The following is a 14,363-nucleotide window of genomic DNA, read 5'->3' on the forward strand; positions in this document are numbered from 1 at the left end:
GGCCCCTCCAATGTGCCACGTGCTCTAAAGGGATGCGGCTATTCAGTCACTCGAACAGGCTTGGCTTAGTTGAAAGACAGGAAAACGCTACTGAAAAAAAATAATCAAGAGATCGAGGCAAAAAGCTCTAACAATGTGGTAAATGCTGTGGACTGCAAAAGCAGGCAGGGCACCAGAACGGACCCTCGAAAGGACTGACGGGAGTTGAGGAGACTCAACCCTCCTCAGGAATGCTCCCACAGTGACTAAACACCCCTGTTTGTTTAAAGGAACCGATACAGACCACAGTACTGGATTTGCAGTCGTGCCTTTTACTCATACAGTTGCAGTGATGGAAAATAGTTGGCTTGCCACCAATAATGATACAGGCTGAGGGATGAAAGGATGCAACCTACAAATCCCACCACAGAAGCCACAATTTTTGTGAAGATCACATCCTTCTACAACTCTCAAGAGGCTGGTTTGTAAATATAGAGGGATATTGATAAATCTAGTGCATTTCTGAGTTCACTTTATCCTGAAATATGTACAGATTGTTTGTCGCTGCTATAGCAATGATGTTCTCAGTTGGGTGCCACGCTGTGTGCAAGATCTTCTTAGTAAAGTCCAAACTGTCGACACTGATGTCATCTTTCCTTCGCTTGCCTCCGACGCAGACTCTCCGGGGCTTAAGAATAGCTCGTGGTTTACTGCTCTCTCGGGATGCCTCCAAGGTAACATCCCGTTTGGTATTTCGGTCAAACATTCGAAAAAAATTATTATATGCACCTGTCATTATCACACTGTAGAGAGAAAGAAAGAAAACGAAAACAAAGACAGTTAAACAGCAGCTGGTGGGAAGTCTACTAACATGACTGGATCAGGACAGCTGAGCTTTAACCTTAGGATAAGATGTCTTCTGGTTTCAGCTGGGAAAGAATATGAAACAGGATTTTTCCCAGTATTCCCGAGTGAAGAGTTTCCTTCTACCAATGTCTTCCCCTTCCCTATTAGAGTATTCAATGAAAATTACAGTTATCCCAAAACTGCATCCTGAAGCATGAACGAATGTCAGGACCCCGACATCATGAGATTGACTTCACAAGACAATATATAGAAGGAGTATGTTTTAATAAGTTATTTTTAATTACCCTCCAGCTTTTTAAGAGTTTTTAAGGATCATGTATTTCAGGCTTTTTTCTTTCTCCAGAGCTTTACCTTTTCTGACAGCTGAGATTTACCACGATTCCAGAAACAGTCTTTAAAAAAAAATTTCCAAGTATTTCAAACCTTTTGATACAATAGGAAGATTTAGTACATAATTATATATTTTAATGAGTATTTTGAAGAAAGCTGTTTTGAAAGGTTCTGAAAAATCACACTGAGTTTGCACAAGTAAATTCTAGAATAAGCCCTTTTCCCTTCTGAAGCCATTGACCTTGCAATTCTAGACACCATTAAAATTTGTATCTACAATGCTTCTTAGAAATAAACACATTGATAAACAGGATTCTGTCATCTCTTGTATGAAGTTTGAATGAAGCTTCAAGTCAGGATATATTTCTGGGTCTGGGAGAAAGGGACGGAAAACATACCTCGATCTGCATAAAATTACCCCATTAATCAGCTTGTAGTTTGAAATAATGGATTGCCAGTTGCTTCATTCCCCCAGTCCCTAGGGGAGGATATTTTGTCACTAACTTTAATGAATTCAGGATTTCATCCATGGCCCTCAGGTTATTGGATTAGCATAATCATGGGTTTCAGAGCCTTGTTCAAAAGCTCATCCCCTGTGAACTTTTCCATATGTGAAGCCAGGGCCACGCTCTACTCTCCTATCTCAGCCCCAAACAGGGTGTTTCTTCTGAATTTCCATTCTGGAAGGGGAATCCACCCCAAATGGTCAGGTCCTCACAGGAGAAGCTGTACAGTTCTAAAACTCATGCAGTCAGGAACTATTTGCCTTTCTAGTACAGCGCAACAGAGCATATTTCCCGTGCTTCGCATATAAATTAACCTCCATCTCAAATGACAGTTACATTGCTTTAGCACTTTGCTTCCGTTTCCCACTTGGGGGGAATCTGTGTTGAGCAGTATACTGGGCATATGCAATCATGGGAGAAGGCGGCATAAACTATACTCTCTGCTGTACAGACGCTCACTAGCTGATTAGATTAGATGCTCCTGGATTCAGGAGCTGTCTTACACTACGTGCATAGCCTCCAGCCAGCGTTGCCTTGATCTCATTTGGGGCCCTTAGGAGCTACTGTAATACAAATGAATAATATACTGAAAAACGCACAAATGGGAGCTGTGCAGCTAACTGCTTTTGCACTACAGCTCCTGACTGACAGCAGCTCCGCTCGCTTCAGAGCCACTGGAGAGTAACTAGAGCGGGAGAGCCGGATTTGTACGCTGTGAATCACTAGCAGGACTGCCAGCTCCATCCTGCTTCCATGCTTGCTGATGGCATGCTGGAGTTTGCTGACAGCTGACTCCACACTGAGCTTTTTGCAGCTCCTGAAGTGCTAAAGGCAACTGCTGCAAACCAGACCGGCGTAGCACAGAGACACAGCATGCACTGCCCGCAGCAATAGCTCACCTACAGCCTTCGCCCTGCCGAGAAGCTGCTTTCCTGAGGTCTGCAGGCAGCACACCGCTGCTCTGCTGCTGCGTTTGGGATGGGCAACAGAGGCACTTGTCCGCGCCGAGCTGCAGCCAGCCCGTGGCGGGGAGCTGCCTCGCCGCTCTCCAGAAGCGGTACCCGTCCTTGGGTTGTCTGCAGCGAGGTTCCCCTTACCTTCCCCACCCGCAAAGGCCTGGCACAATCCTGCTCAGGAAGGCACAAGTTAACGGTCTCACAAGCTAAAAAAACAAAAGAGTCGGTGTGACAGCTTGATAAAACATATTCCAGAAGCTGCAGAAAGCCTATGGATCAAGATTAGTGCCCATTTCAGAAATTGAATCAACAGCAGTAAATCTAATGTTTCACTCCTTCCAAATCACCGTGTCTTGTCATTACGGCTCCTGCTGTAATGGTTATTCACAACATGAAAAAGTCGAGGTTATTTCATATCTCAGCACTAACTTACACAACTTGTGATGCAAACAGCCCAGCACAGTACCGTGGGTTTTTTTGCCCCCAGGCAAAATTTTGAAACGGGTTCGTAACGCTGGGGCGCCCTGTGCCATGGCTGCAGAGCTGTGGTTCCCAGGCGAATGAGGAGCATCCCGCCTGATGAAGGCAGGAACTGCCAGGGGAGCAGCTTTCATGCAGGCAGAGTAGCAGTGCACCAAATGCACAGAGAGGTATTTGTGAAGAATCTTATTTTAGGAGGTTTTGCTTGCAGTAAACTGCTTTTACAGTCCATTTGCTTTTTAATTTCTTGAACTCTGGCATATTTTTAAAAGTCTGCTTTCTTCAGTTGGATTTACTGCAGTTATTTTTTTTAACATATGTAGATGACTACTTTTCATGCTGGCCCTGTTTTTCTGCAGTTTAATGGCTCAGTAAAAAATAGCATTATGTAAATGAGAGAGCGCCCATTCTTGTTCAAGGTCACAAACACGGATGGATTATAACCTTACCTGCTGCTTAAAATAACAATAAAAGAGAGTGAGAACTAGATGTAAGCCTGCAATTTATTCCCGTTCAGGAAAAAATAACGTACAATAATGGAATGTATATGATGAGTATTTTTTATATACACATATGAGAATAAAAATTGTAGCTGAGTATAGGAAGAGTTTGCTCTGTATTTCCAGACAGCGAGTGCTTGCACAAGACCCTTGCAAGTGAGGCTGGTTCAAAAAACCAAAGCCCCTCACCCCAAACACCCCACACTAATTCATATATGTGTAAGAGAGCAGACCGGAAAAGCTCTGCCTAACCACCTTTAATTTTATTTAGAAAGCAGGTTTACAAGTTGTGCTACACATGGTCAGAAGTACCATCATCTCAGCTGTGCAGGGGTATTTAGGATGTAGAACACACTCCAGTGCACCTTGAGGAGCTGCGTACTGATAGCTCAAGCTGGAGCAAAGCTGCTGATAGCCTGCACCCAGCTCAAACCACCAGAGCTACAGGCAGCATGATTAAAAAAATAATAATTTTTAAAGAGGCAAAAAAAGCAAAAAAGCAGGAAAAAAACCCCAATGGCAGCAACGTGGCTACCGCTGCCTACATTTCACACATCGGCAGCCTAGCATGTGCTCGGGAAGGAGAGGCAACACCCCATATCTGCAGGGCCCAAAATGCATTCACACAGCTCGATGCTAACCCTCCTGTGCTGCCCCGCGAGGGGAACACGTTTTCCTCTCTGCATGGTGCTGCTCTGCAGAGCACATGGTGTACTCTGTGCTCCCTCTTTTAGAGCTGCTCCAAGCAAGGTCTGAGGGTTTCTGGCAATTCTTCAGGTACGTGTGTTTTGAGTGACAACACAAAATGCTACTAATTCATCCAGCCTGCACTGACACTGGGGCATTCTTGCTTATTAGTGACACAAACCGAGGCATCTTGCTGCCAACCTTCAGTCTTCATGCAGGCTCACTATGGCCTGAAGTCTTACCTTTTTTTTTTTTTTTTCCTTTACAAGCAGGACAAATGTATTCTTACACAAGGTAAAAAGGGAAGGAGAAAACCCCCGTGCAGACCAACCCCACTTTTATTAATTGACTTCTCTTCTTACTGCCTCCCTAGCTGCCATTCTGTTCTTTTTTTTTCTCTTTCTTCCCCTCCAATTCCGACTCTGGTTTTTACCACACTTTCCAGGCAGGTTTTCCTTTCCCCCTCTCTTCCTTCTCCCCTCCCCTTTTTCCATTTCCCTCTATCCTGCTCTACAATTTTAAAAAAGCAGCTTACCTGCTTCTCTCTCTCCTGCCAGTGAAGTATCCTCCTTAGCTTCATCCTCTGTTCCCTGCTCTGTCCTGTCTCTTTTGCTTCATTTTGTCATTTCTCTTTCTCTGTTCCTCCCCCCCCCCCGCCTTCATTTCACTTTTGGAAGTCTCACTGCTCACCCTTTCTTTGTGATCTCCCACTACCTCCAGTCTCACTTACTGTCATGGACAACTTGCCTAGCTCTCAAGTGTTTTGCGCTTCCATTCTTGCCTTCTCCTTTGGGCTGAAGGCCGGAGAAATGAGCTGGTGGGCAGGTCGCCTCTCTCGGCACATACAAATGACTGGTTCCTGTGCTCTTGAATCTGGCAGGAATTTGGTAGTGCCAGTTGTGGCACCAGAGGTGTCAGGATGCTGGGAGATCTGTAGGGCTGAGCTGGTCATATACCAGCTTACCATGGGGTGCAGGGAAGGAAAAGCACTGCTAGTTGTCTATTTTGCAGGAATTTCTATTCTTGCCAAGGGCTGTATAAAAGGGGGTTGCATGCAATCATGTGTGCAATCTGCTTTTCAGCTGGGCAATCACAACACAGACCTCGATGACCTTTCTGCAAATTCCCAGAAGCTAAAGCCCATTTGGGCAGGAAAGGTTGTTTCAAAATTAGCAGAACATTAACTGCTCCCTCTGTACAGTACTCACCCAGTTGAGGTTTCTTCACCCTGTGCCATGCTGATCTGGTAGCCAGCAATATTTCAGGTAAGGTATTTTTTGAAAAAGTCATTTTCCAATCTGTAAAATTGTCTGGAGCAAAGGATTTGAGAAGAAAAGTTCTTCCTGCTTGCATTGTAAGAAGAATACACAAAACTAAACCAGCAAATATTTATCTATGAATAACGAGTTTATTTTGCATGACACCAGTAGTTGTACCACTGATGTTTAATTTAAGGCCAGAGTTTTAGGGTCTACAGAAGCACCCTATCAACTATTGATGGCTTCAGCATCTTGAAGCATCTTAATACTTTAAAACATCTGGGTCTCAATATTTTGTTTTTAGTAGTGACTCTGTTAAATGAAATGCTTCAGTACATGGCTTTCGCCTCTAAAAAGTTCTGCCTCTGTTGGAAGGTCAACAAATTCCTTACTTCATCAACCTCAAGGGTATCTGAATAGGATTTCATCATTTGTACTAAACTGCAATGAGATCTTCCATAATATTTTTTTAGGCATTGAAACTTCATCAAACATGTCAGTCACTAAGAATTGATGTATCTCTGACTTTCTCTTATCTGTTATTCGTGCATTCCGTTCAGATTTCTTTACTGCAAGCCAAGCTCTTAAATGTCACCCATGTTGCAGCCGTCCTTGCACGCCACAGTTTTTATCAAAATTGCTCCATTCAGCTGCCTTCCTGGATGTCAGGGTTTGCCCTGAAGCTCTGGGGATATCAGCTGGAATTAAGGCTTGCTTATAAACTAAATCATACTCGCTTCACATCTTTGTGTGTTGGTTTTGTTGCTGGTTTTTTTTAGAGACTCTTTTATAATAATTTTGGGGTTAACTCTGGCCCAGATTAGTCTTCCTAGGTGCATAGAAATTTTTATTCACCTGCAGATTTCTATTGTCCAGAGAAATTCAGCTCATGTCATGGTTCCCCTCCTTCACTGTTGCTCAAGAGACCATGGAAGCCACAGGACTGTGTTGACAGGACTAAGGCTGGACAGGGTTTCATACACCAGCATACGACTAGCATACACCAGCCTTAAGGATGATAGAAAAACGAAAACAGCCCAGCTAACCTGCCCCTCACTGCAAATGTGGCAGCAGAACATCATTCCCTGAGGCAAGAGAGGCAGGACATCAAATCCAAGCCGGTGGGAGGGGAAGAGACTCAGAGAGCAGCTTCCACCAGAGCCTGCCTCCAGACTTGTAAATCTCTGCAAAGATGGCCCTCAAGGCACCCAGCATGAAAAGGGACAATTTCTTTGACCTGAAACTGTCTCCCCAGTTACACTTTGAGCCCCTCAGTTTGCAAGATTTCACTACCATGCGTACCAGTGCAGAACAGCACATCTGCAGTCTCACGGAATTCACACGCAAGGTCCACCAGATCTGGTTTCGTGACAAGCTGACCTTATGAGAAGAAAGGATTAGTTCCAGGAAAACTCTTCAAAAACATTTTTCATAGGATTGAAAAATGAGATTTATTACAACAAAGGGAAAGGAGGAAGCACTGTTGCAAGCAGTGGGGGCCTGCTGGCATATTAGGGAATTTACTGCGCTGTGTGAAGCAACTGACTCCCCATCGCAAAGAACGAACTTCTTTAAACTTCCTGGGGAGTATGCTGATGGAAAAGCTTGATACATCGGATTCGGGGTTGTGGCACTCCGATACAGCTGGCTGGGATAAGACTGGGAATAAGAACAGGGGATCCCCAAGTCCTTCCAAGCTAATATTTGACGTGCCGAGCCTTGAGAACAAAATGGTATCTTCTAGCTCTCCAGCATGGAGTGTGCTGCCAGACAGGAATAGACTGTTAACTTCTCATCCACTGGGACCTGCCAATTCTGCCTGATTAGAGTGAAGGCTGATGGATATTCAGTGGGATGAATGACAGTTCAGTAGGAAAGGACTGACTGAACAGTTGTATGTGACTTCACTCATCTGCTTACAGCATATCACTTATCATGATGGTATTCAGAAGTCTCCCTGGAAGGGTTCCCATACACCCATTCATTTGAAATCTTAAAAAAAATAGTAATTAAGGTGTTCACTTACTACCGTGTAGAATTACTACATTATTTTTTTTCTTTTACTGGCTTCTTTAACTCACAAACAGCTGCAAAAGTGTTAATTTTTGAGGTAAAACTCAAATAACAAAATTAGTTTGGTTGACAGTGGGAAAAAAAACAGTATCTTGTGGGTCATTATTAAAAGTCATTATTAAAAGACTTTGGAAGTGAATGGAAGAACTAAATTAAATCACTGTATAAATAGAGCTCACGTATTCTACATAGTCATGTAATGATGTATATACAATGAAGATGGCATGATTTTAGTGTAATATACTCAACTACATATTATATGTGCTCATCTGGTTGAATTAGTGTAAGACCCCTGCTTGACTCCCTCCCCTGACCACTGTTGTTGCCAAAGTACGTGGTGATTAATGTGCCCTTCACCAAATGAGATCGGCTCTGTCTGATTGTATTAGTTCCTGTTCATTGGAGTAACTGAGCATCAATCACGTTCTAATCAGAGCTCACGTACATTGATTTTTTTTGTAAACAGCCTCACCATCAGGTTCTATCATAGCCTAGATTAACTCCTTAGTAATGACAAAAATTAATAAAAAGTATTTTCACCTAAATAATAAACATGCTTTCATTTTTAGCTGAATAATCCTGTCACTTTAAATTGTCACTGTAGTTTTAAAGTCTGCAACAGATAAAAAAACATGTTTAGAACTGCAGTTATTACTGTTATGTATACATATGAATAATATAAATACTGTACTGCAGCATCTTTTAACAGTACCATTGTTAATAGGCATTGCTTACCTTTAGCGGTAGTCCTTTTTAAAAAAATACATACCAAAAAAGATCAAATTAAGTGACCTTACGATTCAAATGAACTGTTCTTTAAGAGTTACTGGTACCCAAATATAATTTAAATTATGATCCACCAAAAAAAAATATCCTTGTAGTGTGTAGCAAAACAATACAATACTTGTCATACACAGAAGCAAGAAGCTCAGAAGAGTGAACGTTCATCAAAAGACGAACATCAGTGCTGATGCATTTGACTTTTAAAAAGAAACAACTAAATTAAAGAGAACCCTTATCTTTTGTCAAATATTGTCAGCTACTCTACTCAACAGTTTCTTACAATCAAGAGCAGTGTATTATATCTAGTGATGGACTTGGTAATTGTGCACGACTAACAACGCCTCAGTGTCTGGGCAGTACAATAAATGAAGCCCTCACAATCTAATGTTCCCACTTAATAATTACTCACTGCATTGATCTTTCTGATCTGTCAAGTAGGAACAAAAATATTATGCTCAATTTAAATCCTGATATTGAATAATATTTCTATTATTACCAGGCAACTATCCAGAGAGTGGTCTTACCGCACTAATGAGGACAGCAGCACTTCGTTTGACTACAGGAGAAAGACTCTGGGCCTGGGAACCAGTGGCTGCCCATCCTGTACAATGCCCTCGGAATTTCCATCAAGGATAAGCAAAATGGTTTGAAAGGACCTGAAAAGCCCTGAACCTTTGTCAAAGTTTCACAATATCTAAATGATTTGATTGCATGGTTCTTCTGTGCCAGATTTAGGCAGGGATCAGCACTGTCCATATTTTCAATAAATGCTTTAATTTTGGTATTTCTAATAGGACCAAACTCAAGCAGGAACCAGTCTACTGAGAGAACCCTCTGCTAAAACATCCATTCATGCATGGGTTTGGGAGGTTCAGAGAAAAGTCTCAAAACCTGGATCTTCCCCTAAAACTTCTGTGGGTCATTCCCACTTTCTGACCATATCAAAGCCATTTCCACAACAGCCAGTACCCAAGCTGCAGTCATAGCAAGCTGGGAAGTATTCTGCCTGGTATGGTCCACCTATGTAATTTTAAGCGGTCAGCAGTTTGTATCACAGGGGATAATCAATGCTGAGTTAAGAAAACACGTTATCCTGGCATGCAGACAACAGAAATAATGGCAGTATATAGTTTCATCTGCATAATAAATGATACAAAGTAAAAGTTTTGTTTCTTAGTAAAGACAGAATCTCTCCATTGGGCAGGTACAGGAACTGAGCAAAGGAAAGTAGTCCAAAGAGAAGATGCCCCTTGCACAGTGTACGGCATTACACTTTATCTGCATTTGTGGAACACAGGACTGGAAGAGACCTTGTTCTGCACTTCCAAGTTCAGATGTGTGTCATCTTAACCAATGTCTCACATAACTGCTTTCACAAATTTCCTAGGCATCATTATCAAAACAGTTGGTCTTCTTACATCTCCACTACTTAGGACGGGAAGACTGCTCCACACTGTCACTGTCTGAACACGTATGAACTACCTCTAATTTCCAGGCTATAATTACCTATTGTCACTCAATACCAATTCGCTGCTGTGTCATTATCATTCACTTTTATCTTAGCTAGATCCACTTCCTCCCTATGTATACCTCCTTGATATACTTACTAGAAACAAGTATAATCTTGGCTTCTCTTTTGCTAAGCTGATCAAAACCAAACTCCTGCTCTCTCCTCTCTTTAGAGCAGCTGTCCATTTGCCCGATTACCTCATCCACCTTGGAGATGAGGGACAAGAAATGTGTAACTGCAGTCCAAAGGTCTTTGAATAAGACCCTAACATGATGTCACCACTAGTCCTTTCTCTGCTGGATATCCCAGTCTTGCCTATTGAATGATCACATTTGCCTTTTTCACAGCTGCCCCACACTCTGTTTCATAGTCCTTGCCCAGTCCAGGGAGGCAGGCCTGCTTCAAATACAACAAGACGGACCGTTTTTCTCTTTCCCAAATGAGATGCTAAGTGAGCTGAAGGCACAGTTCCAGGCTCTCAGCAAGTGCCAAACTTTTGCCTCTTGGCTCCTAGCTCTGCTGAGCCAGGAGTCACTGTGTGCCATTCAAAACTGACTCCTGTGCTCTCTTTCACTTGCATTTTGTTGACTGCTAATCACTTCCACAGTCCCCGAGCATATGAATGTCCCTGTGAGTTGTTTCCAACTGATAAGATGAAGGTTTGTGTTTTCTTTTAACTAAAATCCTTGCCTTGCATTATACTCTTTGATTTCATCCATTTTTATTATCCCAGTCCTCTCGGCTGCTCAGTTCTTCCTGTACAATATTCCTACTCCCCAAAGCACTGCCACCATTTGCTAAGATTATGGCATTAGCACACTGCATCCTCACTCACACTCTCTGACTTGTTGTGCCAATATTTCTCATTAAAATATTGAACAAGAGATTATGTCCAAGATAAAAACAAGGACACCTCCTTCAGTGCACAGGGAACGGGACTGCTCTGATCGAGGTAGGTATCAGGAGAAACTGTCATTTGGCAGCAGTTTGCAGAGAATCAGTGGGTGCCCGTGACTGCCTTTCCTCGCTCCATTTCCAGTAAATGAACTGAATTTCTGAGGCAGCTCGTGTGTAAATACAGGATCACACAAGCTTCCTCAGCGTGTTGGTGGGGCTGCGCAAGTTGGCAGCATTCTTTAACTTTTGCAGTCTACTTATGATTTTGGTGAAAACGGACAGGATCTGTAGGTTTTTTCCCCTAAGGCATGAGCCAAGATTAACAACGTGTACATCATGTCTGAGGAGGTCAGAGACACAACTGCACCAATATCCAAACACCTTTTATCAGCCTGAACACTGGTATGTAGAGATGTAAATCGATGTGGAAAATAACCGTATCTAACACTTTACTTTCTGATTGTTCCCCATCATATGGGAGCTCTTTTGCTAAATGAAGACAGTGATGGACGTAAGGATGGATTACCTGTCTGATCCATTCCATGCACATTCAAACTTGTCAAAGATGCAGTCATTTTCATAGAGGGAACACAGTTTGCTCCTAAGGTAATCATGGACCTGTTTCAAAGAAAATAACTGTGGTTATTCTTGAAATAAAACAAAATATAAAACACCACAACCAGCCCCCAACTCTCTGCTTTATCTCCCACGTTCACTTTCAAAATATGCTGCACAGATTGGTAGCTTTGCAGAAGATACTGTGTTTAAAGTCTAAAGAAGCTATCTGTACTTTTCCACAGCCCAATTAACCAGGTGCTACAGAATTATTGTTCCAGGAAGGCATGAAGCATACCTCCCTCAGCAGGCTGCAGACCACCCCTCTTCAACTTATTTGTTTCCTGCTTGGGTGATTTTCTCAGTGCTAGCCTAATTCCCAAAGACATTTCACCAGCTGATACCCTAAATGTGCTAATTAATGTGCAAGAAATCTAATTTAAATAGTAACAAAAATGTCATATTCCAAGATAAGTGGACCCTCACTTGTGGCAGAAAGAACTTGGCTTTATTAAAAGAACCTGTAGTGTATGGTACTACATATATTTGGGTAAGGTATTTCAGAAGCCAAATACAGTACAAGGTTGTAGTTGCACGGGCTGCAAATTAGAACTCTAATTTAGCCCAAGGATATCTCCTATTTGGCTGAGACTTAAAAACAACATTATAAATTCTCACTTACATACTTGAAAAGTGGGACTAACTAGCAGAAGACCTCTCCTCTGGGCCACGTATCTCTGCTGAACAAGGGTTATCATATAAAGACCGATCTCATACAAACTCTTTCAATCCTTTGCTGAATTTGATTAGTTTTCCTTCTGGATGACTGGTTTCATTCCGCAAGGAAATAATGAGCTAGAAAATCCCTGCCTAGATGAATTTACTAATGCACTTTCACTCCTGATGTTTTCCTATAGCTGTTGTAGAAACTGTAAAAGATGTGTAGATGGCCTCTTGAGCACACATACCAATGCAATAGCCGAGGGGCATAATTTAGCTCTGGCAGAGGTACTGGTTCTTGCAAGTGCAGGGAGACTACTCCTGCTCCCAATGGCCTGAGGGCATAAACATTTCTTCTAGTAAGATAACTTCCATCAAGACCAGAGGAGGGACAATGACCTTTCACTTATACCTTCTTTAAAGTAACCCATTTTCAGTAGCCAAATTGTACCGTATCCTAAGAATATTTGTAATGTAAGGTTATTAAGGATTATAAATTTTAGTTATGGATCAATTTTCATTAATAGATGAGTGAACACTGAGCTGTATATCAACAGAAAATGTCTTATACAGTAAATAACAGGCAAATGGTAGATGCAGATAAAACATTTCACAGTTAAATGCATTTACCCTCATAGTGAGTAATAGGTCAGAACACTTTTAGTACTGATGCAGTTTCTTGCACCCTCTGTAATTAAATCCTTCAATTTTCTCTTTACTTAAAGCCTTTTTTATGTTAGCAGTGTAATTTGTTACAGAACTGGAGTCCTTTCCTTTATCATCTTTGTGAGCGCCCAACACTTGGAAGAAATAGAAAGGTTGGGTAAGGCAAGAGAAGGAAATAGATTGCGTTTTCCTCATTGACTGTCATTTCTAGGTCTTCCTCTTGTTATCATTTCCAGCAGCCATCTGTCGTGACCGCTGTCGTGTATACACCCTTTGCAAAGCGTGTCCAACTCCACAGCTTGGAGCTGTGCCTTTCTATCAGTTCTGTCAAAAAGCATTTTGCAGTTCCTCTCTCCGACTTCTTACTATCCCTTCAAAGTCTCAGCTCCTTTTTCTTGACTGGCTCTGTCTGCAGACTTGGACTACTGCCTTGGACAACCAGCTTGCTCTTCATGTGGAGCCTTTGATTACCACATTTGACTACATTCAGACCCTCAGAGTGACCATGAAAAACTAACTGGAAGAAACACTTAATTTTCACTTTGTTTGCATGTTCATCTGCCACTACCAATTGAGGGTAAAGTCAGATTTGCCTTGTCTGTTACATATTGTTCTTAGCACATATGAATAGTACTTGAATCCAAACCAAATTAATTCCTAACTAATTACAAGAGGTATTCTCCTTTTCTTCACTGCACTGTTTTAGGTCAGACCTTCATGGAATTATCTAGCAATTCCATGCTCCAAACTAACACAGCAACATGACTACGTGGGGAACTATTTCACTGGGACTGAATACTCAAAATCAGGAATTGCACTGGTAAGTGACACATCAGTCCAAATCCCTATGCAACAGACCCTGCCAAAAGTGAATCAAGTTATTGTCAGCTATGAACGTGTTCACCTCTGGTTGCTGCTGGTACAGTTCTGCTGGAGTAGTTCACCTAGCAGCTTCAGAAAAGTATCCTGCTAGGCAGGGCTGCCTTGCAACATTCAAGCAGTGGCCATTCCACTGTATTGCTCTTTTAGTGCTGTCCAGTGCACCATATTCTGCCTTTTTTTCTTTTATGTGAAGCATAAACAAGAAAAAGTCATGTTGAATCATTGTCAGCAGATAACGTGTTTCAGCAAGGCTGCAACAGCTGCTCTGTGCAATAGCATTCTTTTAGCCACAACATTGGTAAGAAAAAGAACTTGCATGAGGAATTCAATTTTTTTTTGTGATACTAAAATTGTAACCTGATAATGAAGCAGTACAGTCATAGACTTCGTTCTTTCTTACAACCCTGTGGGGAATTCTCCTTTTGTGACCCTCTTCATGAGTCTCGCAGCTAGACAATATCTAAGTGGCTACCATGCAGTGGATCAAATGAGAAATTCAACCTTTTAATCTTTTAATAATACACGTCATTATAATTATGTGGATACATAACTGAAAATGTTAGGTTTATTTGTTGCCTTTGGGTAATCCACCACAAAAAACTTTTTGAGAGGTCTCCAAGTTTCTATACGAGATTTATATATGTGTGAGAGAGATACCTCTAAGACAAATTATTTAAAAGAGTAATTTAAACCACTTTTTCTTAAGAACAGAA

General features: G+C 41.8%; 1 protein-coding gene across 2 annotated transcripts in view; it reads right to left on the reverse strand.

Annotated features, from left to right (window-relative positions):
- Positions 1–291: 291 nt before the first annotated feature.
- The window catches only part of PPP2R2C (protein phosphatase 2, regulatory subunit B, gamma), a 140,776-nt gene continuing 126,704 nt past the window's right edge, over positions 292–14,363 (reverse strand). For both annotated transcript variants that reach the window (XM_010583483.1, XM_010583484.1), the window contains exons 8-9: positions 11,354–11,445; positions 292–782 (exon numbers count right to left, since the gene is read on the reverse strand). In XM_010583483.1, the coding sequence (XP_010581785.1) occupies positions 491–782; positions 11,354–11,445 (384 nt within the window). In that variant the 3' untranslated portion in view covers positions 292–490. The remainder of the gene's footprint in view (positions 783–11,353; positions 11,446–14,363) is intronic.

Source organism: Haliaeetus leucocephalus, unplaced genomic scaffold (assembly GCF_000737465.1).
Source record: "Haliaeetus leucocephalus isolate CR32 unplaced genomic scaffold, Haliaeetus_leucocephalus-4.0 Scaffold906, whole genome shotgun sequence".
Taxonomy (NCBI): domain Eukaryota; kingdom Metazoa; phylum Chordata; class Aves; order Accipitriformes; family Accipitridae; genus Haliaeetus; species Haliaeetus leucocephalus.